General features: G+C 37.7%; 2 protein-coding genes across 2 annotated transcripts in view; one reads left to right on the top strand and one right to left on the bottom strand.

Annotated features, from left to right (window-relative positions):
* Positions 1 to 23,211, bottom strand: part of Taf4b (TATA-box binding protein associated factor 4b) — a 100,712-nt gene that overhangs the window by 59,586 nt on the left and 17,915 nt on the right. Inside the window, exons 6-9 of the mRNA XM_042675319.1 lie at positions 17,330 to 17,419; positions 13,428 to 14,045; positions 11,358 to 11,481; positions 9,817 to 9,922 (exon numbers count right to left, since the gene is read on the bottom strand). Coding sequence (XP_042531253.1) covers positions 9,817 to 9,922; positions 11,358 to 11,481; positions 13,428 to 14,045; positions 17,330 to 17,419 — 938 coding nt within the window. The remainder of the gene's footprint in view (positions 1 to 9,816; positions 9,923 to 11,357; positions 11,482 to 13,427; positions 14,046 to 17,329; positions 17,420 to 23,211) is intronic.
* Positions 796 to 2,148, top strand: LOC122104413 (holocytochrome c-type synthase-like). The gene has a single exon (XM_042675320.1). The coding sequence runs from the start codon at positions 836 to 838 to the stop codon at positions 1,643 to 1,645; it is 810 nt and encodes a 269-aa protein (XP_042531254.1). The 5' UTR covers positions 796 to 835; the 3' UTR covers positions 1,646 to 2,148.

Here is a 23,211-nt window from a genome sequence, read left to right as displayed (position 1 = left end):
AACTAAATAAAAGCAAAAACACTTGTTCTTATTTTCAAAATTCATTACTTCAACAAATATTTGGGTGTTTAATAAAAACATGTAATAATAGTCAACAGTTATTATCAACTCTCATAAATATTAAAAGTAGGTAGAAAATAAACAGAAGGACACAAAAATAAGACAATTAGAACAAATGAATTGAGAGCAGACATGCCTGAAGCTACTTTACATTCTTTAGCCAGGCAAAGCCTCTCCTAAAAGGTAAGTGGGAAATGTAAAGGAACACAATCATGTGAAGAATGAGGAACAGAGTTCAGCAAACTTCACTTCTACAACTATACAGGGGGAACATGAATGTGAATGCAAATGAGAACAGGTCTTAAATATCATAAAATGCCTTCCAAAATAGGGTGACTTTCCAATTTTCCTATGTATATTTTCTACACTGAATATGCATCTATTCTTCATCTTTTCTGTTATCTACCTTACTGATTCTAATGAATATAATCATTATAGATGAGAGCTTTCACATAAGTCCATTCTCCTCCCAAATTAACCTAATCACATAGTCTCTCTACAAAATTTCCAAGAAACTTCTATGCCAATTCTAGAATTCATGCACAGTGAAAAATAAAATACCAAGATACTTTTGATTTATGAGAATTCATGATATAAAGTATGAAAATAAACCATGATATTGTACCAACTGAACACATTGTAATTTGAACATAAAAATGAAAATATTGGGAAGTCCCGCCTTCGGAAAAGGAAAGAGCGGCAGGCCGGCGTGCTGACTGTGACCGGGACGACTGAGCGGGAACTTGAAAATTGAGATTCAACACTGATTGTAACCATGGGTTCCTCAGTATCTACTCCTGCTGTTACTGTTCACATCCCAGACACTCCAGAGCAGCCAGCATCACCACCTTCAGGATGCCCAATGCAGCAAAAGAAAGGTTGCCCACTGAAAGCAGCAACATCTGATCCAGGCTGTGAGAGCAAAGTGTACTCTGTGCCTGCCCACCAAGAACGTGCCTATGAGTACGTGGAGTATCCGGTTACTGGAGCTGGAGCTAAGAATAAGGAGAACCTGGATCCTTCCAATCTGATGCCACCACCTAATCAAACACCAGCCCCAGATCAGCCGTTTACACTGTCTACCCTCAGAGAGGAGTCATCCATCCCAAGAGCGGATTCAGAGAAAAAGTGGGTTTATCCTTCTGAACAGATGTTCTGGAATGCAATGTTACGCAAAGGGTGGAGGTGGAAGGATGAGGATATTAGTCAGAAGGATATGTACAATATCATTAAGATTCATAATCAGAATAACGAGCAGACTTGGAAGGAAATTTTGAAGTGGGAAGCTCTTCATGCTCATGAGTGTCCTTGTGGACCATCGTTGGTCCGATTTGGAGGTAAAGCAAGAGAATATTCTCCAAGAGCAAGAATTCGTTCCTGGATGGGATATGAATTACCTTTCGACAGGCATGATTGGATCATCAACCGTTGTGGAACCGAAGTTAGATATGTGATTGATTACTACGATGGAGGCGAGGTCAACAAGGACTACCAGTTTACAGTCCTAGATGTGCGTCCTGCTTTCGATTCGCTCTCTGCAGTATGGGATAGAATGAAGGTTGCTTGGTGGCGCTGGACTTCATAACTACCAGTTGGTTTGTGATGAAAAAAACGTTAATATTTTTTTTCAGAGAGATAAGTTATTTTACCAAACTGAATTGCACTCATGATGTCACAGGATTTTAAGTGGTAATCATACCTGATCTTCCACTTACTGAAGGATGCCATGTTGCATTAACTTTTGAGTCACCTTGGCCTTGCAGTTTATAAGCAAATCATTTTAAGTTTTCTTCCCATTTCAAATGGGAAGCAGTCCCTGCGTTTTTTATTTTAATTGTGGTATTTCCTGTGTATTTTAGTGAACAGCCTCTGACAAAGAGCTTTTACAAAACTGATGACCATTGACTGCTTGTAGCTTACTATTTTCTCAGAAATACTTGGGATGTGAGGCCTGAAAGTCACTGTGCTATAACCTGGTTAACTAGATTAATTCAAAGTCTCCATGATAAATAAGAAGTATCTATGCTTTTTAAGAAGGTGACAGTATTTCTAAAGTCCCTATAATCTAGTAGTGACTCTGTACACTATACAGAAATGCACCCAGAAGACTAGCTTTCCAAATTCTCATTTAGATGAAATTTTTAGACAGGACCTCGTTAAAGAAGTTTCATTTCACTATGAGGTGATTACATATGCTTCAGAGCATTAAGTTTTCAAATAGTTTTTCTTTGATTTTGATGGTTCTAAAATATAATTGCTCCCCCAGAAGAGCTCTCATTGTCCTTGACACTTGGCACATTATCCCAACTTTTGAGTCCCACCCCCACCCTCAGTCTTCCTCCCATTTGTCCTAATCCAAACTTTGAAAGCTTAGCTTTCACTATGACAGTGATGCTCCCTTCTCTAACACATGGTTATATTTAGCTGTTAAATTTACAACAGTATTTTTCTCATCAATTCGCTGTTCATTTTTTTCTTATGTTAAGAAAGCTCTAAGTTTGCTGTTGAAATGCCTTATATCAAGAATCCATAAACTGCTTGGTCTTAGCATGTTACAAATTCCTGTTGTTTCTTGAAAGTGTAGATGATAAATCTTTTCATTTTCCTGATACTGTAGAGTTAAATGAGTGGAAGGAGTTGGCAGTATGAGTGATTAATTTAGTATGGATTTCTTTGTTGTTTCAGTTTTGTGTGATGTTTAAGAAAATCCAACAATCTTAAACTCTACATGTTAAAATATTTGTATATTTTTAAATAAAGCTGCTAGTTAAGAAAAAAAATGAAAATATTATTTAAATAAAATGCTCCTTTATGTAAATGGGAACTTACTAATATAAAGGTGGTATTTCAAATCAGAAAGATAATTAATTTTTCAGAAAGTACTGTCTCACACACACACACACACACATTCATGCACACGCGTGCACACAAACACACACCACACACACCACACACACAAATTAACATACACTTAAAAATGAATCACAAGAATGTAAAGCAAGTCTTATCCTGGTATGGGTACTAGTGGATGGGCGGGAAGGGGGGGTGTAAACAGAGAGAGGGAGAGGATTAAGAGGATTAAAATTACATTATGTATAGTGTAAAAATGTAATAATGAAGCTTGTTTAGATTTATTTGGGAAGGGAGATGGATTCAATGTTACCTTGATCAGACTAATCCCATTCATCTCTTGAAAGAAACCCCTTCTTATAACTAATTGACATTAATTGAAAATGTGGCAAGAAATGAGAAAAAAAATCAATTTGGGAAAAAGCTAAGCTAAAAAACTAAAAATATAAAGAAAAATCTGGTAAATATGTACAGAAAATCTTTGGTAGAAAACATAGGAGCATATATATCATAATGGGCTTGTACAAGCACTTCTAATTTCTTAGAATAGAAGCTGCAAGGAAAAAACTAGTAAAAATCCCCTATATGAAATACTAAAAGCAGCTAAGTTAAACAAAAGATTGGGAAATTGTTATGCACGCACGCACGCGCGCGCACACGCGCACACACACACACACACACACACACACACACACGTAGGTCTCACAAAAAAAAAACCCTGCTTGCTGCAATATATACGTTAAGTCTAGAAAGCAATAAGCACTTAAGATAAATGAGCAAAAGTAATAAGCTAGAAATTTCCCAGAGAAAATACAGTAGTAATGGTGACACTTTTGCTCCCGGCAGTAAGTGGACTAGATTTACTGAAGAGCAATTACACAATGCCTAACTAGACCAACCTAACACATTTTCATTCCATTGTTGGGTTCACAGAATCTGTCAAAAAAAAGTGTCAGGAAAAACAGCAATGAGTATATCTTAAAGGAGGATTTTGCCCTAAAGATGGAATTTCCTTAGGGACAAATGGCTAAAACTAACATTAGTTCTTGGGTCTCTGATACTGGGGAAACTGTATCTGAGACTTTGGGGTAAAAAAAAAAAATGGGGCTAAAAGTGTTTTTTAGTCAAAAGTCACGCCCAATCTTTAGCACAAGGTGACATGAATTCTCTTGAATAAAGAAAATTCGATTTACAGTCTAATTTGATTTACCCATACAGTTAAGTTTTAATTCAACTAGTTTTCACTTTCAAATTCTTATTTTTTCAAATCTATGTTCATTTTGACGTATGATTATTGCTTTCTCATCTTTTATCCAAGATTTTGCTTGAAGATTATTTTATACTAGTTTTTTAAAATGTACCATTTGAATATCAAATGACTGAAGTCACTGGAATTCCAAACTTGTTTCCCTGTAGTTTTGACTTAGGATAAATTTTCTTGTATATTTATCTTTTAAAGTGAGCACATACATGAATATCAAAAAATAATTACATATTTTATACATCGAAAGTCCTCTCAGTCAATCTATAATTCTAATTTCATCGCTAATATCAATGTTTATATAATTACATACATGAATGTTTATGTTAAGCTAAAATAGTCTAAGCTAAAAACAGAAAGAACCTAAGATCATTGGTAGATGATAAAAACTGCACTTTCACATATTAGTAACAAAAGTCAAGACATATGCAGCAAAAACTAAACAATCTATATAAATTATAATACTTTGGATTATAATAATTTGGATACATGAAGACATAAATCATGTTCACAGAAGGTCAAATTTTTAAAGAGGCCAGCTGAAGAAAATAGACCTATTAACTAAAGGCTATGTCAATCCAAACAAATATTATTGGTAGAATTCAATGAGTTGATAGTCAAAATTATAAGGAACAGCAAAACCCTAAGTAGAGTCAAGGAAATCAGGAAGAGAAAAGAGGTATGAGAAATAGGAAAAGGACAGGAAGTAGAGGCATCTAGGAGTGATAGTGAACACCTGTAATCTCAGAATTTAGGAGGCTGAGGAAAGAGGCTGCAGCCTGTGGATATAGAGTTCCTCAATAGAATCCTGACACTATAAAAAACAAAGTAAAATTTAAAAAACAGACAACAAAGGTCATTATATTTAAGACTTTCTGAAGGATATCTTAAGTCTTGAGTAGTACTCTCCATAAAAGAAATTACCAGGGGCTGGGAAGGTGGCTCAGTGGTAGAGTGCTTGCCTTGCATGCATAAGGCTCTGGGTGGTAGAGTGCTTGCCTTGCATGCATGAGGCCCTGGGTTCGATTCCTCAGCACCACATAAGCAAAAAGAAAAAAAGCCGGAAGTGGTGATGTGGCTTAAGTGGTAGAGTGCTAGCCTTGAGCTGAAGAGCTGAGGGACAGTGCCCAGGCCCAGAGTTCAGGCCCCAGGACCGGACCCAAAAAAAAAAAAGAAATTACCAGATTCCGCTGTTTAAAAATTAAAAGTTCTCTTCATCAAAACACATCACTCAGGCTGGGTTCATACCCATATTTCTAGCTACTTTGGAGGATCTCAGTTTGAAGCCAGCTTAGGTAGAAATGTATGCTAGACTTCATCTTCACATACATATATATACACACACAGACACATATATATGCACATACATACAGAAAGTGAATTGCAAATCAGTAACTCCAATAGAGACTTGAACACAAAAATTCACTAATAATTACCTCATGGTTTCTGATTCTGTTCTCACATCAATAGCTTCTTTTTTTTTAAGCATGAAAAGCTGATACAACCAGAACAACTATTTTTAAAAGTCTATTTGAAGGCATCAGAAAGATACCAAGGGAGACAGATCTTGGGCGGGGGGACCCACAGTCCTGTGAGCAGAGAACCTTGCTGAGGTATCCCCACTTTCTCTATTTTGTTCTTTTTCCTTGGGCATGTGCTAGTTCTTGATGTGGAACAAGACACTAAACTGCCACAGAGACAGCAGCTGCTAAGATGCAGAAAAGCCAACAAAGCATTAGGCAACCTCATGAAGATAGAAAGTTGGGAGTTCCAGGATCCCACAGCTTCAGGGTGGGGCTTGATCCTATAAAGATGGGAAGCATTTGCCACCAAAGCTCTGCAGAAGAAAAATCAAAAGAAGCCAAGCAGGGAAATAGTGAACTAGGAAACTAAAAATAGAGGCTGACAATCCAGCAGAGAAGTGCTGTACATGTTAGCTTAAAACCTTAAGGGACTACCTCCTGAGGTAGGAAAACCAAAGTTACAAGGAGTCTTAGAAAGGTTACTTAACAGTTTGGTTTCCACTCTCAGACTAGATTGAGGTGACTGCTAATCTGCTGCCCTCAAGGATACTGGATGAATTCTTTCTGAAGGGAATTAATTCAAAAGTCCTACATTTTCCTCATGTTCTCCTCTGACACTGTATAAGTAAACCAAACTCCCAAGTAGTCTGAGCATTAGAAATACAAGGCAGTATCTAGGCACATAAGCAGCTGTAGTCCTAGCTCCATATGAGACAGAGATAGGGGATCCTGGATTGAGGCCAGCTAGGGCAAAAAGTAAGTTCTCACAACTCCATCTTAAACCAATGCCTAGGCATGGTAACACATGTCTACTATCTAAGCTATAGGAAGGCACAATGCATACACCTGTCATCCCTAGTGACACAGGGAGGCAAAGTAGGAGACCACAGCTCAGGCCAGCCAGAGCATAAACCAAGTCTGTTAACACAAAAGTAACCAATATAGCCAGGGGCTGTGACTCATACCGATAATCCTAGCTACTCAGGAGACTGAGTTCTAAGGATCACAGTTAAAAGCCAGCCCAAGAAGAAAAAGCATGTGACACTCTTATCTCCACTAAATCACCAAAATGGAGCAAGGACTTAAGAGGTAGAGCTCCAGCCCTGAACAAAAAAAGATGAAAGAACCCAGATGCAGAATTCCCCAGGGACTAGCATGTTATGTAAGCACACACATACATACATGCATATACATACATGTATACACACATACACACATACTAATATCCAATGCAAAGAGGGGGTTGGTAGAATGGCTCAGTGCCTATCCCCAGTAGCCAAAAAAAAAAAAAAAAGGCACTGACTTTAAAATAATTATATACTTGGGGCTGGGAAGGTGGCTCAGTGGTAGAGCACTGGCCTTGCATCCATGAGGCCCTGGGTTAGATTCCTCAGCACCACATAAGCAAAAAGAAAAAAGCCGGAAGTGGTGCTATGGCTTAAGTGGTAGAGTGCTAGCCTTGAGCTGAAGAGCTGAGGGACAGCGTCCAGGCCCAGAGTTCAGGCCCCACGACCGGACCCAAAATAAATAATAATAGTAATTTTACTCATTCACATAGAGGAAAAGATACACAATTATATTACCGGCTGTAATACAATTTGTGGGTTTGTTTATTGACATATTTCTAGTAGGATATGCCAGAACAACTATTTTTAAGTCTAGTTAAAGCTGGGCACTGGCAGTTCCTACCTATAAAATTCTAGCTATTCTGGAGGCTGAGATGATCTGAGCTGAGGATCATAGTTCAAAGCCAGTCTGTGAAGGAAATCAATGAGACTCTTATAGCTAATTAGCCAGCAAAAAGCCAGAGGTAAAGCTGTGGTTCAAGTGGTAGAGCACTAGCCTTAAGTGAAAAAGCTCAGGGAATGGTGACCTAACCCTAAGTTCAAACCCCAGGACAAACACACACACACACTCTCTCTCTCTCTCTCTCTCTCTCTCTATTTTAAAGTGTAGAAAAATCAACAAAAGTATTAGAAAAATAAGGAAATCCACAATCAGCATTAGAGATTATTTTAAAAACACCTAGTCTGAGTAACAGAACAAGGCCAAGAAAAAACAAAAAAGAGCCAGAATGTAGAACACATCTACATCCTGTACTAGCTTCAGGAGCATTTAACCTAACATTTACAAAAACCTACTCCCCCTAAACTATTTGATTACAAATATTTAAAATATTGAAACCAAGACAAAACAACAACAGCTTTGGCATAACCTGAACAAAAAGAATAGCTAAACTTCAAATTTTCTAGAAATGAAAAGAAAAATTCAAGTGAAAAATTCTCTTAACCTATGGAGACTGAACTCATCCTCATAGCCCACACCAAGCTGTCTCAAGGACTATGGTAAGTGAAATGGAAGATCTCAGTAGAGTTAATAGTGAGCATAAAGGTGAAATATACTATCAATGAAAACTAAGTACCAGAAGTGGTGTGTGGCTCAAATGGTAGAGCACTCACCTTGAGCTGAAGAGCACAGGGACAGAGCCCAAGCCCAGAGTTCAAGCCCCACGACCGACAAAAAAAAAAAAAAGAAAAAAGAAAAGAAAACTAAGTACATCCCAAGACATTAACTAAGTACATCCCAAGACATTAAATGGTGCCTTGAAAGATCAAACATAGGAGCATGTAACTTACATTAGCAAAACTCTGAATTTGTTTTCTTCCAGACTGGTGGGGCATACCTGTATCAGCTATGTGGGAGGCAGAAAAATGAGCATTGGAAGTTTAAAGCCAGCTTGGGCAAAGGTAGCAAGATCTTACTCAGAACCAGATTTTTTAAATGAAAGGGCTGGAGTATGTCTCAAGAGGTTATATAAGTTTAATCCCTAGTATTAAAAAAAAAAATCCCTAATACTAAAAAAAGGGGGGCGGGATTTAGAGTACCACAAGAGAGAAAAGAATGAACCATGATTTAATTGACTATGAATAAAATTTGCCTCTGATGCTGGGTTTTGGGGAACATGCCTATAACCCAGGTACTGGAGAAGCTAAGGCAAAATGATTATGAGTTCCAGGCCAGCCTGAGCTATATCGTGAGACACTGTCTCAAAAATAAACTATGTCCATGCTAAATATGTACAGAATTTTGTTCTTGTCATTATTCCCTAAACAATATAGAAGAACTATTTACACATTATTTCAACTATACTAGGTATTTAAAAACTATGGGAGGAATTTAAAATATGTATTTGAATATATATTAAATATATATGCTCAGATTTTATATAAATATTATACCATTTTATGTAGAGAATTTGAACATAAATAAACTTTGGTATCTGAGAGAAAATCCTGGAAACAATTCTTAGATATACATTTTCCCTACAATAAAAGTTTAATAAGGCACTGTAAGAGATTAACAAGAATAATAAAATAGAACAATTGTAGCAATACTCTGTAGTGTTATGTGAATGCGGTCTTTTTTTAATTCTCTCAAAACATTTTATTGTCCTGTGCTCACTCTTCCAGTGAGGATGCTGAATAACAGAATTTCTATAAATTAAGTGAATGATGTAGGCATTGCAATGTAGCACTAAGCCACCACATAAGATCTACCTGAACATTACTATACTAGCCAATTCAATAACCAAGACAACTAAGTGACTCATGAGTGGAAATGCTAAACAAAGGTAAGATCACTTCCTGAGCAAGATGGCAAAATACTTGATCATGCTATTCAGAACAACACACATATGAATTTTTTTCTAGGATTTTCCATTTAATATTTTCAGAACACTATTGAATGCAGTAATTGAAACCACAGAAAGCAAAACTGAAGGGGATCCACTCCATTCATGTGAAGTTCAAGAACAGACAAAAACAATCCATAGTAATGGATATAAGAACAGTGACTGCCACAGGCAGGGGATAAGGGTAATTGATTTTAAAGGTGTATAAAGGTGATGGATATGCTGAGTATCTTGATTTGGATTGTGATTACATAGGTATGCCTTCCAAAATACGTAAAGCAGACCAGTTAAGATTTGTGCGCTTTTTTCTTTATAAATCATACTCAATAAAATATTTTAAAGCCCTCAATACATCAGATTTCTTTTAGTCTTCTCCTTAAAAATTACTTCCTTAAATCAGATCCAGTTTCAACATTTTTTTTCTTATTTACCTGAAGCATACGGTCCCATTTTCTCTTATTTTGTTTTTTGGACTAGTAGATGCTTGAAGCGAAAGAATTTTATTTCCAGGCAGCGTAATTTGCTTTAAAATGGAAGCTATTAAAAAAAAAAAAGGGAAATGAAAAAAAGCAGAATACAAGAAAGCAATCATGTCATATTAAGAAAAATTCAAGAAAACAGTTAAAATATGTAGAATAATCTAAGAAAATGTCAAGCTCCCACAAAACAATGCTTAAATTCAAACTGGACAATGAATGTATTTCCTGCAAAAGAAATCATAAAGATTTTCTTATTTTCATTATATGTGGTCTCAAATTGCCTGTAGAATTAGCATCATGATTCACTGAAAAATCAAGTTAAGTTAATGTCTATATTGGTATATTTTAAAAACATATAAAATGATGGGCACTGGTGGCTCATGCCTGTAATCCTAGCTACTCAAGATCCTGAGACCTAAGATTGTGGTTCAAAGCCAGAGTGGGCAGGGAAGACCATGAGACTCTTATCTCCAATTAACCATCAGAAAACCAAAAGTGGTGCTGTGGCTCAAATGGTAGAGCGCTAGCCTTGGGCTGAAGAACTAAGGGGCGGACAGCACCCAGGAACAGAGTTCAAGCCCCATGACCGACAAAAAAAAAAAAAAAGTGTGTGTATATCTATATCTGTGACACATATTATCTGTAAAAAACTGACTTCCTGCCGGGCACCAGTAGCTCACGCCTGTAATCCTAGCTACTCAGGAGGCTGAGATCTGAGGATCGCAGTTCAAAGCCAGCCTGGGCAGGAAAGTCTGTGAAACTCTTATCTCCAATAAACCACTCAGAAAACCGGAAGTGGTGCTATAGCTCAAGTGGTAGAGCGTTCGCCTTGAGCTGAAGAGTTAAGGGACAGCACTCAGGCCCAGAGTTCAAGCCCCACAACTGACAAAAAAAAAAAAACTGACTTCCAAAGGAAAAAAAGCTACCTTCTAAAAAGAAAGTAAGTTTAAAAGGTTAAAAATACTACTTATTTACTAGGGTTTCTTTAAATATAGGATATCATGAGTAGTTGTTTTTTTTTTGGAGGGGGGCGGTAGGGGGAGGCCAGCCATAGGGCTGGCCATAGGACAGAGCCATAGGCTCTGTCCCTGAACTTCTTTTGTTCAAGGCTAGTGCTCTATCACTTGAGCCACAGTGCCACTTCTGGCCTTTTCTAAGTAACTTACTGAAAATAAAGAGTCTCATGGAGTTTCCTGCCCAGTCTAGCTTCAAACTGCAAATCCTCAGATCTCAGCCTCCTGAGATCTGGCTGAGCAGTGGCTTTAAAAAAAAAATGATTTATTTAGGGTTAGACATCTCATAGCCCTAAAAAGTATTTATATATGTACAAAAAATTTAGTAAATAGTCCTTCCAGACCTCTCTTAAGCACAAACTAAAATACCCAATCTCTTTGCTCATAATACAACAAACTTGGGTAAAACTCTACTATGTTCCAAACCTAGTGGAAGTAGAATGATAGCATGGGTTAAGCATGCACATGAAGAAAACTTACTAGTAGGCATTATGGTGTTTACCGGCATCTTCTTCTGTCCTGGTTTCTGAATGGTCAATGCTGTGGGATGGGAAATTTTGGTCACTTGTTTATTAGCAAGGGTTCCGGAAGGCTGCTGGACTACCTAAAACCATGAAATCAATCAGTACTGTTATTAAAAAAAAAAAAAAAAAAAAAAAAACCTGTTTTAGGAAAATGTAGGTGAGCACTCATCTACCTGTAAGTATCTTTATCTTACCATAACAAGAATGCTTACTTTAAATTTGTATATAGCAAAATTATCTTGCTCAAAATGAAAAAATCTATCTCACATATACTTTCAGAGCGGAACTGAAATTTACAGAACTCTCCACAGAGACTATATTTTTAGTTTTTTAACATCATGGAAAATTTCAAAACATATACAGGATTAAATGAAACCATATATACCATTACCCAGATTAAAGTGAGTAATTCCAGGATAGTCATGTTTCCTCTATTCCTATAACCACTTCTCTGTCATTCCCACTTATTTTAAACAAATCCTGGATATATTTTTGTATCTATAAACATTTCAAAATACACTTTTTTTTTGGTCGTGGGGATTGGAAGCTGTCCCTCAGCTCTTCAGCTCAAGGCTAGTGCTGTACCACTTGAGCTGTACCACTTGAGCCAAAGGGCCACTTCTGGTTTTCTGAGTGGTTTATTGGAGATAAGAGTCTCAGGGACTTTCCTGCCCGGTCTGGCTCTGGCTTTGAACCTCGATCCTCAGATCTCAGCTTCCTGAGTAGCTAGGATTAAAGACGTGAGCCACCAGCGCCCAGCTCAAAATACACTTCTAAAAGAACATTTTGGAACTGTTTTTTAAAAGTATCCTAAAACGGGGCTGGGAAGGTGGCTCAGTGGTAGAGCGCTTGCCTTGCATGCCTGAGGCCCTGGGTTCAATTCCTCAGCACCACATAAGAAAAAAGAAAAAAAAAGCTGGAAGTGGTGCCGTGGCTCAAGTGGTAGAGCGCTAGCCTTGAGCTGAAGAGCTGAGAGACAGCACCCAGGCCCAGAGTTCAGGCTCCACAACCAGACCCGCCCCCCCCCCCCCAAAAAAAGTATCCTAAAACCTTCAGAAAGTAATCAAAGCTAAAGGCAGTCTCCAGGATAAGTTCAAGAAATCCAATAAAGGTTAGGGACTAAAAAAAAAGAAAAATCAGCTGAGTACTGGTGACTCAATGCTCTTATCTAATCAGAAGGCTAACAAAAAGTTATCATTTATATAATAATCCTCTCCAAGGGCTGGGAAGGTGGCTCAGTGGTAGAGTGCTTGCCTTGCATGCATGAGGCCCTGGGTTCCATTCCTCAGCACCACATAAGCAGAAAAAAAAAGCCAGAACTGGTGCTGTGGTTCAAGTGGTAGAGCGCTAGCCTTGAGCTGAATCGCTGAGGGACAGCACCCAGGCCGAGTTCAGGCCCACAACCGGACCTAAAAAAAAAAAAAAATAATCTTCCCCAAAATATTTAACCAAAATTTAACCCTGAAGGTACCAAATGACAAAACAATAAAAAAACAGTTTGGGTACTAGAAACACTGCAATATATTGAAAAATCATGAAGAGATAGAAGACTTTTATACATTAAAAGAGCCAAAGAGTAATACACAGAAACAGGATCAAGGGTTGAGGGCATAGTTCAAGTGATACAGCCTTACCTAGAAAGGTAAAGACCCTGAGTTGAACCCTCTGCCCCCACCAAAATAAATAAATAAATAAAATAAAGGAAAAAGAAGTAAGATCAGGGGGAAAAAGCACTAAAAGAATATTATGTATGGGTGGGAAATACTGTAGCAATATTAATAATGACCCATGTATGAAAATTTGAGGGTGTTACAGTCACAATTTTTGCAACTAACTTTCAAATGATTCAGCAAAAATTGTATAGGTGCTTGTGCATGTGATTACAATGGAAGAAAGCAAAATCAGGCAAAAAATCTGGTAAAGAGTGTGCAGTCTTACCAGTCTCTTAACTAGGCTTGCTAGTTTTCTGAACATTTGAAATTTTCTGAATTGCAAGTAAATGAGAAAGAAATGAAAAGTTACTCACTAGCTGCTTGACTTTAACTGCCTGTGGAATACCAGTGGGTTGTGAAAGGAGAGGTCCTGGAGGGGCAAGTTTGATTTGAACTGGGGCACCAATGACAGGCTTATCAGGTGTGGTCCCAGCAGAAGTAACAACAGGTTTCACAGATGGAAGACAAAATGCTGCAGCTGAAGTTTCTCCAAAAGTCACAGATGGGAGAGCCAATGTTACTGCTGCACCTGAGACAACTGGCTTCTCAGGCTGAAGAGAGACTGATGTTACTGTATTTGGTATGGGTGTCACAAGTGGTTTTGAAGTTTGAAGCAAAACAGTTCCAGCTGTTGATCCTACCGTGACAGCAGCTGGACCTACAGAACGGATTGTCACCACCCCAGCTTTTGTTCCTCCTGGACCAGCAAGTGGATTCAGAGTTTGCACAGACACAGTTCCAGGTACTGTTGCTCCAGAAACAACGATGGGCTGTTCAGATTGGACTGAGGATACTGTAGTTGTCACCACAGGAGAAGTTGTTGCTGCTGTGGTACAGGTAGGAATAACAACCTCACCAGAAGTCTGCTGAATACACTGCTCAATAAAGCTTCGGGAGTTAGGCAGAAGCTGTCGTAAGGGAACTACACTTTTCTAAGAGGAAAAGAAAACACTGATATAAAATAGTTGCATAATAAAATGTTTTATTTCTTTACAACTTACAGAAAGTAGAACATTTAAATATTTCAGTCGAAAAATGCTTTTATTCTATGTACCACAATCTAAGATATTATCAATTTCTAGCCCAAAAAGGTTTTTCAATATGAAATTTGCTATTTCAACATTAACTTTATTTTGAATACCTCAATAAACACTTTTTTAATAAACCTTGTATTATACTTCTCTATATTCATCTAAACTCCATAATATATAACATAGGAGGTCTTTTTGCCAATAACTATAGGAAGTTTATACAAAAAGAGAAGGATCAGATCTAAAATAATATCCTCAAATAAGCTAGCATATTTTCTGATTGGATCTTAAGTCAGTGTCTATCTTCATATCCTGATGAAATACAAGTTCAAATGAAACACTAGTAGGTTTGGAGTTTTCATCCCTAGAGTTCTTGTTTTGTATTTTCTTTTAAAGACATAAAAAAAAAGATATTTGGTAGGTTAACTTCATCCACTATTTGGAAAGATTGTTGTGACACTTAAATTCAGATTGCCTATAAAGCTTATGTCTATAAAACATTTATAAAAAAATTTTCTTGGGGTTGGTATTTAGCTCAGTAGAAGAACACTTGCCTGGTGAGTGCAAGGCCCTTGAGTTTGGTCCTCAGCTCTGGGAGAAAAAAAATTTTTTTGTCTTAAGAAAAAAATAAAATGAAATTTACTTAAGAAGTAAGAATCCATTTTTACAATAAAATAACATTTTAAAATGCCAAAAAAGCAGCATGCACCCATAATCCTAGCTACTCAGGAGGCTGAAATTAAGGATCAAGGCTCAAAGCCAGCCTGGGCAACAAAGCCTGTGAGACACTTATCTCCAATTAGCCACCAAAAAAACAAAAGTAAAGCTGCGGCTCAAGTAGTAGACTGCTGCTACACTTGGGGCAAAGAAGCTTAGAAACAATCCTTGAAGTCAAGGATCCAGACAAGCACAAGGCAGAAAACAAATTGCTTTGGACATTCATGGGAAAAAAATATATAGGTTTAAACTTGAAATCTAGAGTGTATCTGCAGGGAAACAAAATGGAAAAGATGTTTTAAAAATTGAATATAAAATAGATAATGTGATTGTCTTGATTACTTGGCTAAAGTTAAAAGTGCAGAATCCCAAATCCCCATGTAACATCAATACCTCTTTTGTAAACTTTCAGGAATGAGGAATTTTTTTTTAACTCAAGGAAAAAAGAAAACTCTGATTACTAGGTCCTTAGAAAACAAGACACAAAGTAGAAATACATTATAGTAATATTTTGTAACTTTAAAGCAAGGTTATCTAGGAAGGAGATTCAGATACCTGAGTTTGATCAAGAGTCAGCCAATTCAAATGGAAAGTACTAATACCTATTATCAAAGAGTGATAGGACAATTAAAGGCAAAGAATGGATAGAGCAAAACGTCTGTTCTGTTTGGTTCTTCAGTATCCTTCAAAGATTTATGAATTGGACAATTGGTTCTTAGTGATACTACTGGAAATTTGAAGAGGTAAAGACTGCTCTTTGGATCATTGGGTCTGGTCTTAAAAAGAATTATGAATCCTGGTCTCTTCTTTCTCCTCTTTTAATTCCCAGGTGTGTCATGAACAGCATAATGCTTTGACACAGGCAAACCAATCAAGGATCAGAACCTCCAAAACAATTAGACAAATAAACCTTTTCTTTTTAATAGTTTATTATCTCAAGCTGGGTGTGAATGACATAAGGCTTAATCCCAAAATTCTAGAAGCTGAGCCAGGAACAGGAGTTCAAGGCTACCCTGGAAAACAGGAAACCTGTCTCAAAAAAACAAAATGAAAACAAGTTTATCATCTTGAAGTATTTGTTATAGTTATGGAAAGCTAACTAAAACATGTGTTCACATGCTAGACAGTCTAATTTTCTTCTTCATCCCTCATAGTTTATACAATGAGTACAAAATAAAAATTCAAGAGTTTTATCATTGATAAGTGCAGTACCTAGAGATGAAGAATCTTTGCAACAGAAAAGACCCTAAGAAATACCTCAACTTTCTCAATAAAGGACACAGCATCAGGTAAAGGGTATAAGTTATTTCACTTTTTTGGGGGGGGTCCAGTCGTGGGGCCTGAACTCTGTCCCTCAGCTCTTCAGCTCAAGGCTAGCACTCTACCACTTGAGCCACAGCGCCACTTCCGGCTTTTTTTCCCCCTGCTTATGTGGTGCTGAGGAATCGAACCCAGGGCCTCATGCATGCAAGGCAAGCGCTCTACCAGTGAGCCACCTTCCCAGGCCAGTTATTTCATATTTTAAGAGAAATCTACTCAATGCTAACTATGGACTCTGAAAATACAAAGGTCAAATCTCTTCCAAGTATTTGTGGGCTAAAAAAAGTATGAGGGGGGCTGGGAAGGTGGCTCAGTGGTAGAGCGCTTACCTTGCATGCCTGAGGCCCTGGGTTCGATTCCTCAGCACCACATAAGCAAAAAGAAAAAAGCCGGAAGTGGCGCTGTGGCTCAAGTGGTAGAGCGCTACCCTTGAGCTGAAAAGCTGAGGGACAGTGCCCAGGCCCAGAGTTCAGGCCCACGACCGGACCCAAAAAAAAAAAAATAAGGAACACTTTAATTTCTTTTTCACTTTTAAGAATCTAAGTGAACTTTTTTAGTTTGCCAAAACAAGATTTTGTTATCAGTTAGTATTCTCCAGCAAATTCTATTTACTCCAGTAAACAACAGAGAAGAGAATGCCCAATAATATACATTTATCTTAAAAAGTATAACCATCCTATCGAATGTAACAATATATACTTTACTGTTCTGTTCAGAGACTATGTGTCAAAAGACAATACATAAGACCCTATCCCTATATTCTCTCCTTTCTTTCACATTCTCTTCAAACACACACACACACACACACACACACACACACAGAAAGACAGACAGATACATACACACAGACAGAAAGACCGACAGACAGACAGACACACACACACACACACACCAAGCATCCCTTGAATATATCCCTCTATACGTATAACCAATGACACCAAGTTATTCTCATGGAGATGTTATTCCAGTTTTCTCAAAATGTTCAAATAAAGACAATACTATGAATGCTTTACAATTTCAAAAATACTAAAGTTCTATCATATTATTAATATCTACACACTGAATGACTGTCACACTAATATATTCAGGTCTTAAATAATTTTAAAGAAACCTAACCAAAACAATTTCTTCAAAATATATGTAAGTACCTTAAGAAAAGGAACAAGGTGAGGCTGAGGTGAAGACTTGAGTTCAACATATAGTTTCCTAGTAAATTCTTCGGCTTCAATTTTTGCATCCTAAGAAATGGGAGAGAAAAAAAAAGCATATTTATGTCTACAAACATTTTAAAAAAGGCAAACCCAAGGAGTCTGGGGCCAGTCTGAACAGCACAGCAAGACCCTATTTCTGTTTCTTTATTTTTTTCTTTTTGGTTGGTATGGGGTTTGATCACAGGGCCTCCCACTCTTGACCAGGTTTTTGTCCAAGGCTGCAACTCTACCACTTGAGCCACACTTCTACTTCCAACTTTTTACAAGTTAATAATAAAGACAAGAGTCTGTCAGATTTGTCATAAGGAGGCAATTTCATGCCACCAGAGAAATAAGTACAAATAATGGGGATGTTTAGTTACAGAACATACAATAAAGGTTTAATTATTTCAAGGAATGAGATAAGAAAGGGATCTCAATGAGTTAAATCAACTTAATAGACACAGCAATACAGGAACTCCCATCTAAGAAAAGCCCAGGACCAGATGGATTTACAGCAGAATTCTACAAGCCCTTCAAAGCAGAACTCACACCAATACTCCTCCAACTCTTCAATGAAATTGAAATAGAAAGTTCACTACAAAGCTTTCTACAAAGCCATTGTAACCCTCATCCCAAAACCAGGCAGGGACTCAAAGATAAACATCGATGCAAAACTTCTCAACAAAATTTTGGCCACCCATCTTCAACAATTCATAAAAAAATCATACACCACAATCAAACAGGATTCATTACAGGGATGCAAAGCTGGTTCAATATACACAAATCAATTAATATAATTCATCACATTAACAAGAGCAAGGATAAGAACCACATAGTTATCTCAATAGATGCAGAAAAACCATTTTACAAGATCCAACACCCCTTTATGATGAAGGCTCTGGAAAAACTAGGAATCCATGGAACATTCCTCAATACAATAAAGGCTGAGTATGACAAACATACAGCCAGCATTATACTTAATGGCAAAAAACGAAAGCCACTTCCTGTAAACTCAGGAACGACACAAGGATGTCCACTCTCTCCACTTCTCTTCAATTTAGTATCAGAATGCCTAGCTACAGCAATAAGATGAAAACATAAAGGGGATCCAAATAAGGAAAGCTGAAGTAAAACTCTCCCTCTCTGCAGATGATATGATCTTGTATTTAAAGAATCCCATGGACTCCACTCCCAAATTACTCAAGCTGATTTGAAACGTTGGCAAAGCAGCAGGATATAAAATTGACCCTCAAAAATCAATGGCTTGTTATTAGAGTTCTTGATTATAGCCATTCTAACTGGGGTGAGGTGGTATCTCAATGTTGTTTTGATTTGCATTTCTTTTATGGCTAGGGAGGTTGAGCATTTCTTCATGTGTCTATTGGCCATCCTTCTTTCCTCTTTAGAGAAGTTTCTCTTTAAGTCTTTAGTCCACTTATTTATTGGACAGTTGTTTCTTTGACAATTTGTGGTTGGGGGATTTAATTTTTTGAGTTCCAGGTATATTTTAGATATGAGACCCTTGTCTGTTGTATGGCTAGTGAAGATCTTCTCCCAATCTGTGGGCTTTCTATTGATCTTGCTAGCTATGTCCTTTGCCATGCAGAAGCTCTGCAATTTCATGCAATCCCATTTGTCCAACCTTTCTTTGGTTGTTGTGTTTCTGGGTCTCTATTAAGAAACTTTTGGCCTGTGCCAAGGAGACCTAGAGTTTCTCCTATTCCATCTGTAATGTTTTCAGGGTATCTGCTTTGACTCCGAGGTCTTTGATCCATTTGGAGTTGATTCTAGTGCAGGGTGATATATAAGGATCTAGCTTTAGTTTTCTACAAGTAGTTAACCAATTTGGCCAGCACCATTTACTGAAGAGGCTGTCTTTCTTCCATTCTATTTTTTTAGCTCCCTTATTGAAGATTAGATGGCTATAACAACAGATGCTGGAGGGGATGTGAACAGAAACGAACCTTACTGCATTGTTGGTGGGAGTGTAAACTTGTTCAACCACTTTTGAAAGTAGTATGGAGGTTTCTCAAAAGACTCCACATAGAGCTCCCCTATGACCCAGCAATCCCACTTTTGGGCATTTACCCAAATGATCACAAACAAGATCATACTAAAGCTACCAGCACGACTATGTTTATTGCAGCATTATTTACCATAGCTAAGATATGGAACCAATCCAGATGCCCCTCAGATAAATGGATCAAGAAAATGTGAGATTTTTATATACAATGGAATTCTATGCTTCCATCAGAAAGAATGACATTCTCCCATTTGTTAGGAAATGGAAAGACTTGGAAAAAATTATATTAAGTAAGCCAGGCCCAAAGAAACATAGGTCCCATGGTTTCCCTTATTTGCAATAACTAGTATATGTCTGAATCAAGCAGAAAAGGTCAGATAAGTTGATGTTAGGGGAATGAACCTCAAGATAAGAATTCAAATTTTTTTGTTTTTCTTTCATGCGATTGTTTCTAAGACATTTATAAGATAATTTTTTGTTGCTTTGTATGTCCCTCCCCCCATGGTATAACCCCTGCTTTCACTGTATTTGATGTTGGTATAATTTGCGGAGGGGAAGGGAAAAAAAACCAATCGTTTAACTAGGGATACAGGTGAACCCATTGCAACAATGAGATGTACAAGTCCTTATGTCGAAAAATGAACTTTACAACTTTGGTGGGGGGTGAGGAGAATGATTGGGTAGGGGAGGGGGGAGTATGGGAAGGGATGGAAAGGGGAAACAAAGAGGAGGCAACAATGGATAAGAAATGTACTCGTTATCTTGCCCATGTAATTGTAACTCCTCTGTACTCTATTCTCACAATAAAAATTTAAAAAACTTGATGGCTTTTCTGTATTCCAACAATAAAAAGAGCACAACTGAAATCAGGAAAGCAACTCCTTTTATAATAGCCCACAAAAAATAAAATACCTAGGAATTGACTTAACTAAAGAAGTGAAGGACCTCTACGATGAAAACTTTAAAAACGTGAAAAAGGAAAAAAAAAAAAAAGACGTGAAAAAGGAAATCAAAGCAGAATTTAGGAAGTGGAAAAACATCCGATTCTCCTGGATTGGAAGGAACATCATGAAAATGGCAATACTTCCCAAGGCTATCTACAAATTCAATGCGATACCTATCAATATTCAAACTTCATACTTCAAGGAAATAGAAGAGGCAATCCAAAAGTTCATATGGAACAATAAAAGACCCCAAATAGCAAAAACGATCATCAACAGAAAGAACACTACTGGAGGAATATCATTACCAAATTTCAAACTCTACTACAAAGCCATAGTAATGAAAACAGCTTGGTACTGGCACAAGAACACACCTGAGGAACAATGGAATAGAATTGAAAACCCAGAAATGAACCCACAGACCTATAGCCACTTAATCTTTGATAAGAGAGCTAAAAAAATAGAATGGAAGAAAGATAGCCTCTTCAGGAAATGGTGCTGGCAAAATTGTTTAATCACCTGTAGAAAATTAAAGCTAGGTCCGTATATATCACCTTGCACCAGAATCAACTCCAAATGGATCAAAGACCTTGAAGTCAAAGCAGATTCCTTGAAAACATTACAGGAAGGAATAGGAGAAACTCTAGGGCTCCTTGGCACAGGCCGAAATTTTCTTGAGACCCAGAAACACAACAAATCAAAGAAAGTTTGGACAAATGGGATTGCATGAAGCTGCAGAACTTCTGCATGGCAAAGGACATAGCTAGCAAGATCAATAGAAAGCCCACAGATTGGGAGAAGATCTTCACTAGCCAGATAGGAGATAAGGGTCTCATATCTAAAATATACTTGGAACTCAAAAAACTAATTATTTATTTATTTTTTTTGTATTTTTTTGTGAAAATACTGTACACAGGGGTTACAATTACATAGGCAAGACAATGAGTACATTTCTTGTCAAGTATTGTAGCCTCTTCTTTTGTTTCCTCTTCCCATCCCTTCCCACCCTCCCCCAGGAACTCAAAAAATTAAATCCCCCAACAACAAATCCTCAAAGAAACAACTGCCCAAATAATACGTGGACTAAAGACTTACAGAGAAACTTCTCTGCCAATTAAATAAGAATGGCGAATAGACAAATGAAGAAATGCTCAACTTCTCTAGTCATAAAAGAAATGCAACTACTTGTAGAAAACTAAAGCTAGATCCTTATATATCACCCTGCACCAGAATCAGCTCCAAATGGATAAAAGGCCTCGGAGTCAAAGCAGACACTCTGAAAACATTACAGGATGGAATAGGAGAAACCCTAGGTCTCCTTGGCACAGGCCAAAAGTTTCTTAATAGAGACCCAGAAACACAACAACCAAAGAAAGGTTGGACAAATGGGATTGCATGAAATTGCAGAGTTTCGGCATGGCAAAGGACATAGCTAGCAAGATCAATAGAAAGCCCACAGATTGGGAGAAGATCTTCACTAGCCATACAACAGACAAGGGTCTCATATCTAAAATATACCTGGAACTCAAAAAATTAAATCCCCCAACCACAAATTGTCAAAGAAACAACTGTCCAATAAATAAGTGGGCTAAAGACTTAAAGAGAAACTTCTCTAAAGAGGAAAGAAGGATGGCCAATAGACACATGAAGAAATGCTCTACCTCCCTAGCCGTAAAAGAAATGCAAATCAAAACAACATTGAGATACCACCTCACCCCAGTTAGAATAGCTAAAATCAAGAACTCTAAAAACAACAGATGCTGGAGGGGATGTGGACAGAAGGGATCCTTACTGCATTGTTGGTGGGAGTGTAAACTTGTTCAACCACTTTGGAAAGCAGTATGGAGGTTTCTCAAAAGACTCCACATAGAGCTCCCCTATGACCCAGCAATCCCACTTTTGGGTAGTTACCCAAATGTTCAGAAACAAGACCACACTAAAGCTACCAGCACGACTATCTTTATTGCAGCCTTATTTACCATAGCTAAGATATGGAACCAATCCAGATGCCCCTCAGATAAATGGATCAAGAAAATGTGGTATAAATACACAATGGAATTCTCTGCCTCCATCAGAAAGAATGACATTGCCCCATTTGTTAGGAAATGGAAAGACTTGGAAAAAATTGTATTAAGTGAAGTAAGCCAGGCCCAAAGAAACATAGGTCCCATGGTTTCCCTTATTTGCAATAACTAGTATATGTCTGAGTCAAGCAGAAAAGGTCAGTTAAATTGATGTTAGGGAAATGAACCCTAAGATATGTATTTAAATGTTTTTTTTCTTTCTTGCAATTGTTTCTAACACATATTTATAAGATTATTTCTTTGGGGCTGGGAAGGTGGCTCAGAGGTAGAGTGCTTGCCTTGCATGCCTGAGGCCCTGGGTTCGATTCCCCAGCACCACATTAGCAAAAATACAAAAGCCGGAAGTGGCACTATGGCTCAAGTGGTAGAGCGCTAGCCTTGAGCTGAAGAGCTGAGCGCCCAGGCCCAGAGTTCAGGCCCCATGACCGGACTAAAAAAAAAAAAAGATTATTTCTTTGTTGCTTTGTATGTCCCTCCCCCACGGTATAACCCCTGCTTTCACTGTATTTGATGTCGGTATAATTTGTGGAGGGGAAGGGCAAAAACAAATCATTTATATAGGGATACAAGTAGACCCATTGCAACAATGAGATGTACAAGTTGTTATGTCGAAAACGAACTTTACAACTTTGGTAGGGGGGAAGAGGAGGGTTGGGTGGGGAGGTAGGGGGAGGATGAGATGGGATGGGGAAACAAAGGAAGAGGCTACAATGCTTGATAAGAAATGTACTCATTATCTTGCCCATGTAATTGTAACCCCTCTGTACAGTATTTTCACAATAAAAAGTA

This window comes from Dipodomys spectabilis, unplaced genomic scaffold, assembly GCF_019054845.1.
Source record: "Dipodomys spectabilis isolate Male_0828 unplaced genomic scaffold, ASM1905484v1 ptg000024l, whole genome shotgun sequence".
NCBI lineage: Eukaryota > Metazoa > Chordata > Mammalia > Rodentia > Heteromyidae > Dipodomys > Dipodomys spectabilis.
The sequence above is the reverse complement of the archived record's forward strand: the minus strand, read 5'-3'. Positions and strand labels throughout refer to the sequence as shown.